The following is a 10,675-nucleotide window of genomic DNA, read 5'->3' on the forward strand; positions in this document are numbered from 1 at the left end:
TGGAAGGTCTAGGCAGGGTTGAATAGCTTCCATGTCTCAAGAGCAACCCTAGAGAAGGGCCCCAGGTCTTACATACTTGACCAAGGGCTGTGGAGGGGAGGAAGTGCACAGAAGGGGTACAGGAAAAGGTGGCAGGATGAGTTCATGGGCTCTCTTTGGTTGTATCAGCCTTTACTCTGAAAGCAAATATCACCCACAGACAGTTACTAGGGTGGTTCATGGCATTTGGGGACCATGAAAACAGAGTAGGTATGAAGAAATGCCATCTTCCTGAAATTCAAAAATCTCTCAGTTCAAATGCCATTCTCAAGATGGACTTTTTTCCTCTCTTTCTCTGAACAAATCTTTTCCCCTCACAGATCTTCCTAGAGGAGAATGGCCGAAGCGAACACCTCCTCTGTGACAGAGTTCATCCTCGCAGGCTTAACAGATCAGCCAGAACTCCAGATCCCCCTCTTCTTCCTGTTTCTGTGTTTCTACATGGTCACCGTAGTGGGCAACCTGGGCTTGATAACCTTGATTGGACTGAATTCTCACCTTCATATTCCCATGTACTTTTTCCTCTTCAACTTGTCCTTCATAGATTTTAGTTTCTCTACTGCCATCGTCCCTAAAATGCTGACAAGTTTCATCTCAGAGAAGAACTTCATTTCCTATGCAGGGTGTATGACTCAGCTCTTTTTCTTCTGTTTCTTTGTCTTTTCTGAATCCTTCATCCTGTCCGCAATGGCATATGACCGTTATGTCGCCATCTGTAAGCCACTGGTGTACACGGTCACCATGTCTCCTCAGGTGTGTTTACTTCTTTTGTTGGGGGTCTATGGGATGGGAGTGTTTGGGGCTATGGCCCATACAGGAAATATAGTATTTCTGACTTTCTGTGGTAACAACCTTGTCAATCACTATATGTGTGACATCATTCCCCTCCTTGAGCTCTCCTGTAACAGCTCTTATGTAAATTTGCTGGTAGTCTTTACTGTTGTGACCATTGGCATTGGGGTGCCCATTGTTGCCATTTTTATCTCTTATGGTTTTATTCTTTCTAGCATTTTCCACATTAGCTCCACTGAGGGAAGGTCCAAGGCTTTGAGTACTTGCAGTTCCCACATACTTGCAGTCTCTCTTTTCTTTGGGTCAGGAGCTTTTATGTACCTCAAACCACCTTCTATTTTACCTCTTGATCAGGGAAAAGTGTCCTCCTTGTTCTATACCATTGTGGTGCCCATGTTCAATCCATTAATCTATAGCTTGAGGAATAAGGATGTCAAATTTGCCCTAAAGAAAACCTTGGATAGAATAACGTTGTCTTGAAGAAATATTAGAAATTGAGAAAAAGGATCCAATATTTTTCTATTGGAATGTTTGTTATTATTGTTGTTGTTATTTGGTGTGGACTTAAAGTTCCAGTGCATCCGTTCTGTCCAATATATAAAGGAGATTTAACTTTTTTTCAAGTGGATTCATCCTCCCTCACCCTCATTTCCCCTCTTCCTTCTTTATTTTACAGAAGTAGTTGCTATATTATAGACTATTCAATGTTGAGTGGGACTTTGGAATCATTTAATCCAGTGCCAGTGTATAATACATCACACTTTGGAGACTCAGAAATGTATGTTACCCAAGAATATAGAACTACCTGGTGCCACAGCTGGGACTGAAATCTCAGCTTGAATCCCAACCTAGTTTGTTTTCTTTATGCCATGTTTTCTTGCCTAATGTCTTTCTTGGAATATTCTACTTTGCATGTTTGTTGACCTAGCACATTTAACTTATGAATATGTTCACAGTAATTTCATGCTACTTCTCACAGGATAATTTTAATATATCACATTTTGTAAGAGAGTAGGAGGTGAAAGATTTTGTTGAGTTGGTCTTGGCAAAACGACAAGATCAGTTCTGATGAATTTTGTAGTGTGTGAGTGGGAAGTATGTTAGATTTCAGATAAATGCAAGATGGGCACCTCTGACTTGGTAGGTGGAGCTCTAGGGACAAAGTTTAGTGAATGAGAACTTCCAGGTGAGAGAAATATAATTTGATGGGGTATAAAGATGTAGGGTAGAGGTATTTCAACACTCATGGGTCAGAATTTGGAGTTTCATTTCAAGGGGTACCTTGGTTGTAGTCTGAGTTAACTGGGAGCTGTACTATCCAATACAATAGACACTAGCCATATACAGTATCCAGTACTTGAAATGTGATCATCCAAATTGAGCCATGGTTTAAGTGTAAAATACACACTGGAGCTTTGAATAATTAATATGAAAACTAATGTAAAATACCTCATTGACTGTCTTTTATATTGACTACATGCTGAATTGACACTTTTGATCTACTATGTTGAATAAAAATGCAATTAAAATGAATTTCTCTGTTTAGTTTTTTAACATATCTATCTACCAGAAAGTTTACAATTACACAGGTGGCTTGCATTTTATTTCTTTATTTCTTGTAATATTTCTATTGTCTGGAGGATGGGGCAGAGAAGTAGATGGCTGTGGGTACACATTTAGTTATCAGGGCAGCACCAAGCTACTTTACTGCTTTTTAGAAGAGGCAATTGCTATTGCATTTTCAGGCACTGCTGATTGCCATCACATTCTAATGATGAGGCAAATGGGGAAGAGATGTTGATTTCAGGATAAATTTTCAAAAACACAGTATTATTGAATGGAAAATGTGTGTGTGTGTGTGTGTGTGTGTGTGTGTGTGTGTGCGTGCGTGCGCACCCATGCGTGCACTATGTCGCTTCAGTCATGTCTGACTCTTTGCAACCTCATAGGCTGTAACCTGCCAGGCTCCTCTGTCCATGGGATTCTCCAGGCAAGAATACTGGAATGGGCTGCCATTTCCTCCTCCAGGGAATCTTCTGGATCCAGAAGATTGGATCCAGTTGGGATCGAACCCAAATGTCTTAAGTCTCATGCACTGGCAGACAAGATCTTTACCACTAGTGACTTCTGGGAAGCCTGGCATATGGGAAAGAGATATTGATCTCAGGAAAAATTTTATAAATACACAGTATTATTAATGGAAAATATAGATTTATATAAAAAATTCAAAAAAGAAAAAAAATTTGGTTTAAACTCACTAAACTCATTAGTGGTAAAATATCTTTGAGAACAACGAAAAGTGAAGTGCTAGGGAAATATTTTTACTTATAAATTTTCCCTTTCGGAAAGTTATTGTATTAGGAAATAAGGGAAGTTTGGATAAAACTTAGTTTTGCCCTTTGATTCTGCCCAATGTTGCTGCAATGAGAAGAATAAACATACAGAGGAGGACTGTACTTCAGATGAGATTGAATAGTTCTTTGAATTCAGGAGACCTAGAATTTAGGAATGGGATTGGTATTTTGGGGTATGCAGTACAAAGGAGTTAATGAAAGAAAACAGAAACCTTCACAAAAATTTTTGTAATTAACTTTCATATAGTAAAGTGCACAAATCATGTGTATAACTCATTGAACTTTTGCATATGTATATGTAACCACAACCTTATTCAAGATGTAAAACATTTCCAACCACATTAGAAAGTTTCCTCTTTCTCCTTTCCAGTAAAACTGTTTACACTGCTATCAATAATGTGCAAAAGTTTCAGTTTCTCTACATCCTCATTAATACTCAACATTTTTATTTATCCTTTCAGGTCTTGTAGCAGAATGCCTTTTAATTGTAGTTTTCATTTTCCTGATGGGTAATGAGGTTGAGCATCTTTTAATATTTTTATTGGCTATTTGGATATCTTCTGCAAAGTAATTATTCAAGTATTTTTCCCACTTGAAAATCAGAATTTTTAGTTGTTTTCTTATTACTTTAAAGAATTTTAAAAATTCTACATACAAGCCCATATATTTGCATGTGTGCTTATATATGTACATGCATGTATAACATATGTGTATATACAGGTAATATATATGTATATGTACATATAAACATATTTTTATGTCTGCCTGTACCTCCATCTCTCTCTATTATCTATCTTCTCTCAGACTATGTCTCACTTATTCTTAATGGTATCTTTTGATTGCAGATGTTCTTATTTTTCATGGTTTGATTTATCAGCTTTGCATCTAATGGTTAGTGCTGTGTCTTATTTAAGAGTTACTTTACTGCTCTTCCTGAGGCCAGAGGAAGAGGAATGCAAAAGGATATGAGTGAGAAAGAAGACGTAACAAACCCCTGGTGGGTTTGTCTCTGTCACCATTTTGGGTCCCTTGATCTTCTGGCTCTACCCTATGCTTACACTATCTCTGCTTCTATTTGATTGATGCTTTGCAGGGGTGGAGCACTTGGGGCATGAAAGTGCAGTATTATAAGTATTTTCAATTTAGTAAACATGTATTTATTTTTTATGCTTTAAAAGGGGTTTTAAGAAGCTGTAATTAGCACACAATTTAAACAAATTAAATTAGCACACAATTTAAACAAATGTTTAAAATGTAATTCTAATACATGTTGACATATGTCTACACTCATGAAACCATCACCACAGTCTTGTCCCTTTGGGAACTCTTCCATTCCGCCCATTCTTTCTAGGTAACCACTGATCTGTTTTCTTTCTTTCATTTTCATTCTCAGGATTTTCTAAAAGTGTAATTATACCATATGTGTTCATTTTTGTCTGGTCTATGCCACTTGGTTTAAGTATTTTGAGATTCTTCCATGTTGTTACATCTATTAATAATTCATTATTTTTTGTTGTTGAGTAGTGAGTCACTGAGTGAATGACTATATTACTAATTACCACTGCTACTACTAGTAGTATATATGGAAACACTACTACCATTTGTTTGTTTCCCCTGTTGATAGCCATTTGGGTTGTGTCCAGTTTTGGGGCTACTACAAACAAAATTCTTGTGAACATCCATGTATGTGTCTTTGTATGGACATAATCTTTCATCTTTCTTGAGTAATACACAGGAGTGGAACAGTGAGGTATGTCAGGTATATGTTTAATTTTTCAAAAACTTGCCAAACAGTTTTCCAAAGTGGTTGTGAGGTTTTACACTCTCAGGAGTAGTGTTTAAGATTTTCTATTCCTGCACTTCCTCACCATACTTGGTATGGCCCACTTTTTAATTGAAAAGATTTTTAATAGGTGTGTCATGGTATCTCAATGTGGTTTTAGTTTGCATTTCCCTAGTGACTAAATGATGATGAGCATCTTTTCATGTGGTCATGTGTCATCCACCTGTCTTCTTTGGTGAAATGTCTATCTAACTTTTTGCCCCATTTAAAAAAAAGTAGCTTATTTACTTTTTCTCGTTGAGATGTCAAGGTTCTTTATATATTTTGAATTCTAGTCTTTTGCTAAACATAAGATTTCTAAGTGGTCTATGGTTTGCCTTTTCATTCTTACAGAAGATCTTAATTTTGATTGGGATTGTATTCAATCTGTGGGTCTTTTGGGGGAGAACTGACATTTACTTTCCCCTCAGCAATAAATGGAGGACTCACTTTCCTACAGTCTCTGTAACATAGTATATGCTCAAAATTTTTCAACTTTTCCAACCTGATATGTGCAAAATAGTTTTTAAGCATTGTTATAATTTGGATTTCTCTTATAAATAGAAACATTGGAGATGTTTTCAGGTATTTAATGGCTATTGGTATTACTTCTTATATGGATGATCTTCTTACAGCTTTCTCCCACTTTTCTGCTGGATATTGATTTTCCTAATTTTTAGGAGAACTGTATATTGACTATATTAGTTTTTTGTCTGAGATATAAGTTGCATATATTTCCTGTCTATTTTGTGATTTGGCTTTTGACTTTCCTTAGGATATAAAATTTTTAAAGGTTTTAATTTTTTATTATTTCTCATATTTTAATCATCATTATAAATGCTTTCTTTCCTCTTAGGTTATAAGGAAATTCACTAATCTTTTCATAATGTTTGCATGCTTTTTAAAAATCTGAATGTCTGATCTTTTTAGAAATTGTACCAGTGTATGGTGTGAGGAATGGATCTAACTTTATCTTTTTCCATATGGCTATCCAGTTGTTCTATCACCATTTATAAAAAAAAGTCCTTCGTTTCCCTGCTGACTTGAGCTGTTGCCTTCACTACATACTAAGTTTTATAGGCTTTTGAGATATTTCTGTATTTTCCATTCTGCTTTATTGGTCTGTAAGTCTATTCATAAGCCAATACCGCACTGCTTTAATTATAGAAGCTTCACAACATTTTCCCATCTTGAAGCTACCTTCCACGTATTGTTAGTTTTTTTAGGGTTTTCCTGGATATTCATTTTAAGCCATAACTTTTATAATTAATCTGTCTAATTCTAGAAAAAACTGATGGCATATTTATTTACTGCATCTTAAACTTATAAGTAAACTTAGGGAGGGTTGGCATTTTTGGATATTCAGACTTTTCACCACGACGCGTGGTATGCCTTCCCATTTTCTTCAGGTCGACTTTAGTAACATTTAGGAATGTTTTGTCGGAGAAGGCAAGGGCACCTCACTCCAGTACTCTTGCCTGGAGAATCCCATGGACAGAGGAGCCTGGTAGGCTGCAGTCCATGAGGTCGCCAAGAGTCAGACACGACTGAGCGACTTTACTCTCACTTTTCACTTTCTTGCATTGGAGAAGGAAATGGCAACCCACTCCAGTATTCTTGCCTGGAGAATCCCAGGGACGGGGGAGCCTGGTGGGCCGCCGTCTGTGGGGTCACACAGAGTCAGACACGACTGAAGTGACTTAGCAGCAGCAGGAATGTTTTGTAATTTTCCTCATTTATGTTTGAACATCTCTAATTAGATTTATGCTTAGGAATTCTATTTTGTTATTATAACAAGGGTTCTAGCTTTCACATAATATTCTGATTAGTGTTTATATATGTGAATTCTACTGAATTATATGTTAACTTTATACTTTAATATAATCGTTTTTTGTAGAAGTTTTTCCAGGAATTCCCCTCAGATTTTCCCATTAATGCTGATTAAATTTCTATAAATAGAGATAATTTTGGCTGTTTCCTTTTAAGTCTTAGCCTCTAATTCCTTTCCCATTTATAATTGCATTCTAATACTTTTAATACAATGTTAAGTAATAGTGGAGACTGTAGGCATCTTGGTTCTACTCCTAGTTCTAATTAGAGATGTCTCAAGGGTTTCAAATTAAGTTGCTGGCTTTTGATCTGAGTTTTACATATTTTTTCATCTTATAGAGGTATCATTCTCTAAAAATACTTTAAAAGCATGAGTGGATGTTGTATTTTGTCAATTGCTTTTCATCTTCTTTGGGATTTTATTCTCTCAAAATTTCCTCATCTTTTTTTATATCTTTAATATCTCCAATCTCTATAGACTTCTATTGCTGAATATATGCAATCCTACTTTACCTTTAAAAACTCCCTTAATTAAAAAAAAAAAACTTCCTTTGATACTCATTCTCTTCTGCCTTTTCTCTCCACATTCAGTCTCAACAATATATATTTTAAAAAATGTTATATAGTCCTCCAATGTCTCCCTTTGTAACCCAGTGCCAGAATGTAACACTTCTGTTCAGATGCACTTGTATTTTAAAATCTAATTTTTCCTTGCCGGTGAAAACTTCACATCTGGTTTTCAGGGCATTCTTAGACCCTAGGTTTAGCTCCTATCTATGTGCCTTGATTACTGTCCTGAAATTTAGGCAAGAGACCACCAGGTGTAAGGATTCACTATCCGACTTGAATTTGAAGGTGTTATGACCACTCCAATTTTTCAATAGGTATGAAGTTTCAGTTTGGCATGATGAATAAATTCCAGAGACCTGTTGTACAATACTGTACCTATAATTAACAATGCTGTATCACACACTTAAAAATTTAAGAGGGCAGACCTCATGTTAAGTGATCTTACCACAATCAAAACAAAACAACTAAGATACAAAAACAAGAAACATAACATAAAAAAACCTCACTACATTCCATGTCATTTTATGAACAAATACATAGCATTATTTATGAAAATAAATTCTAGAAAAAAATGCACCATCATTCAGTTAACACCATGTTTTAAAGGAAACTTTTTACAGCAACTGGGTATAATTTTTCAATACTTCTTCAAATGCAGAAATGATGGGATTATGGAATAATTATTGAATAAAAGCATGAATCATTCATATAGTGAACTTCTACCTTAGCCAAAATAATAAAGGATATGTACTTGGATTCTTGGCCTCCAAAAATGAGGTATCTTTAGAAAAATGTCACCATGGCTATGTGTGATTCTTCCCTGCTGTCTCTACACGGCACATTACTGCTTCCATGGAGTTAATGGTAATACAGCATTTACTTCTCTCACAGATTTTAAACCATTTTAAGGCAGATTTCATTGTTACTTGATAAGGCAAAATCTTTGGTAGCTTTGAAGTGTCTGAACAATTTTACTGAGAAAGGTAATGTGGTGAGGGGCTTTGTAGGTTAAGTGTGTTAGGACCCTAACCAACCCACATATTGTGTTACTGAAATTTGCCATTATTGCTGAGAATCAGCATAGGGATTTCCAACTAGAGTCAACTTTGCATCCCATCTATGCCTCTGGAAGAGGGTCTTCCACTTCTCTTCTTGGATAGCGGGTATAGAAATTCTGGACAGAAGTCTAAATGAGCACTGTTTGTGAAAACTACATTTTTTTGTTTCTTTTGCAGATACTTCTCCTAGGAGAGCACCTGAGGGACGCGTCTTTGGGTTCCAGCCAGACCTTGATATGTATATACATGTAAAAGAAGCCCCCCTTTAAATATCATGCTATGATCTCAGTGTCATGGACAGATGATGTGTCTTTTCTACAAATGGAGGGAACTATCTGGGCAAAGCCTTGATGTGAAACCATGGTCTTTGGCTCAGAATTGATTCCAGGATAATGCAGGCATTAATTTTCTGGACATCACAGGAAAAAGAAGTATACAGGCTTAGGGCACTCCTCTTCCTACACCATGCAAGCCTTTTTCCTTTCAGGGAGAGTAGACTGTAGGATTCTGTACTGCTAACACTAAGCTGAACAAGGGTGAGTGGTTGCATGGCAGCATCCTATGTCTCTCTTCGTCCTTGTTTCTAACATGAAGCCCTGAAATCCGAGGGTTTGGGAACTACTTCTTGCTCTAATTTTGTTCTGGGGTGAGGGGGTGACTGAAATGATGGAGTCAGAGATCGTGATATCTCTAGGTCTCTTTCCAGTTCTCATCCCTTCTTCAAGATGTGTTTCCTAAGCAACCTGGGAAATACTGAACCTCTCTGAGATGCTGCACCTCTGTCTATGCTGTGAGGATGGGCTTCCAGCGCACACTCCAGTTGTAGCTCACCCTGAGTCCCTGGCCTCCCTGAGCTACCGACTGTTGGGACATTTTTCAAACAGGGGGTTGTATTCACAAATGTAGAAAGACACAGGAAGGCATCCTCCTATGTTAAGACTAGTCATTCTTCTGTTATGACAGTAGAAATTCTCATCTCTGAGTTATGGAATGTTGGCCTGTAAAGAGATTTTTTCCTCCTACTTACAGAAATGACTTCCCTGAAGAGATAGGCTCTGGGAAATGTATCTACTGTGACTAATTTTACATATTTCACAAATGGACAACAACTCCACCCCACACTCTTCTCCTTGTTCCTAGAGCTTGGTCACTTTTACTGGGCTGGATACTCTCTTCAACATTCTCATGAGCTCATCTTAGATCTCTCCTATCTTTTTTGTCATTTCCCTTAAAATGATAATGAATTCTGCATCAGAGAGTTCATTATCACTAACTTGACGTGCAAGATTCTATTCTGTTCTTCTGCTTCTCTGTCATTAGTGATCACTGTCTTATTACTTGCGGCCTGGGGCCACCATAGAATATGTGTCCCTCAGATCTGCTCTCGGCTGATAGTTGGTTTGTATCAGGTTAGATCCTAGTGGGGTAATACCCCACTCAGTGATAAAGGGACCAAACACCATCAACCACTGCACGTGCTGTTAAGCTGCTTCTCATCAGCATCTCTTTTATCGGCACTTCTTTCACAAGCTGGTGGATTCTGTAGTCATGAGCATCAGACTGACCATCTTCATCTCTCATGTATTTGTGGTTTCCACCAGCCTCCATTTTCTCTATCCTGAGGCAGAGACAAAAGCTGTTTTTATTTTCTCTGAATCAAGGAAATGTTGTTAAAACCTCATCCAGATGTCTCTAGTGTTCTTGTCTACTCCAACAACCCACAGGACAGAGTGACAGGTGTGAGCCAAAGACTATGGTCGACAACTGCACATCTCTGTGCCTCTCTTTCCTCACACAAAACATGGCAGAGTTGAGTGCCCTGTCCCTTCTTGGAATTCAGGAACGTTATTGAAAGTAAGAAGTGCTGGTGAATTGTTCTAGAGCAGTGCCCACCTTTTCTCTTCTTGAAGTGACATATGGTTTGGGAAAGCAGGCTCCTCAAATAGATCTGGTTTTATGTATTTGCCTAATGACCTAGGTTCCTATAAACAGGGTTGGTCACTGACCAATACATGCAAACAGCTGGGCTGAAGGAGAATAGTCTCTGAGAAACTGTATTCTTTACGTTTCAAGTTACTTTTTCAAGATGATTTGAAAAGTACATATTTCAACAGTAAAGCGGTTCTGAGCTATATTTATGGAACTTTGGAAGCAAGAATTTAACATACAACTGTGCGCATATGTAAAATAAGTAATTATATGTTTATTCA

General features: G+C 37.2%; 1 protein-coding gene across 1 annotated transcript; it reads left to right on the top strand.

Annotated features, from left to right (window-relative positions):
- Nucleotides 1–375: 375 nt before the first annotated feature.
- On the top strand, nucleotides 376–8,744 carry LOC122704930 (olfactory receptor 145-like). The gene is made up of 2 exons (XM_043920047.1): nucleotides 376–792; nucleotides 8,643–8,744. The coding sequence occupies exons 1-2, from the start codon at nucleotides 376–378 to the stop codon at nucleotides 8,715–8,717; spliced, it is 492 nt and encodes a 163-aa protein (XP_043775982.1). The 3' UTR covers nucleotides 8,718–8,744.
- The last annotated feature ends 1,931 nt before the right edge of the window (nucleotides 8,745–10,675 follow it).

Source organism: Cervus elaphus, chromosome 2, assembly GCF_910594005.1.
Source record: "Cervus elaphus chromosome 2, mCerEla1.1, whole genome shotgun sequence".
Lineage (NCBI taxonomy): Eukaryota > Metazoa > Chordata > Mammalia > Artiodactyla > Cervidae > Cervus > Cervus elaphus.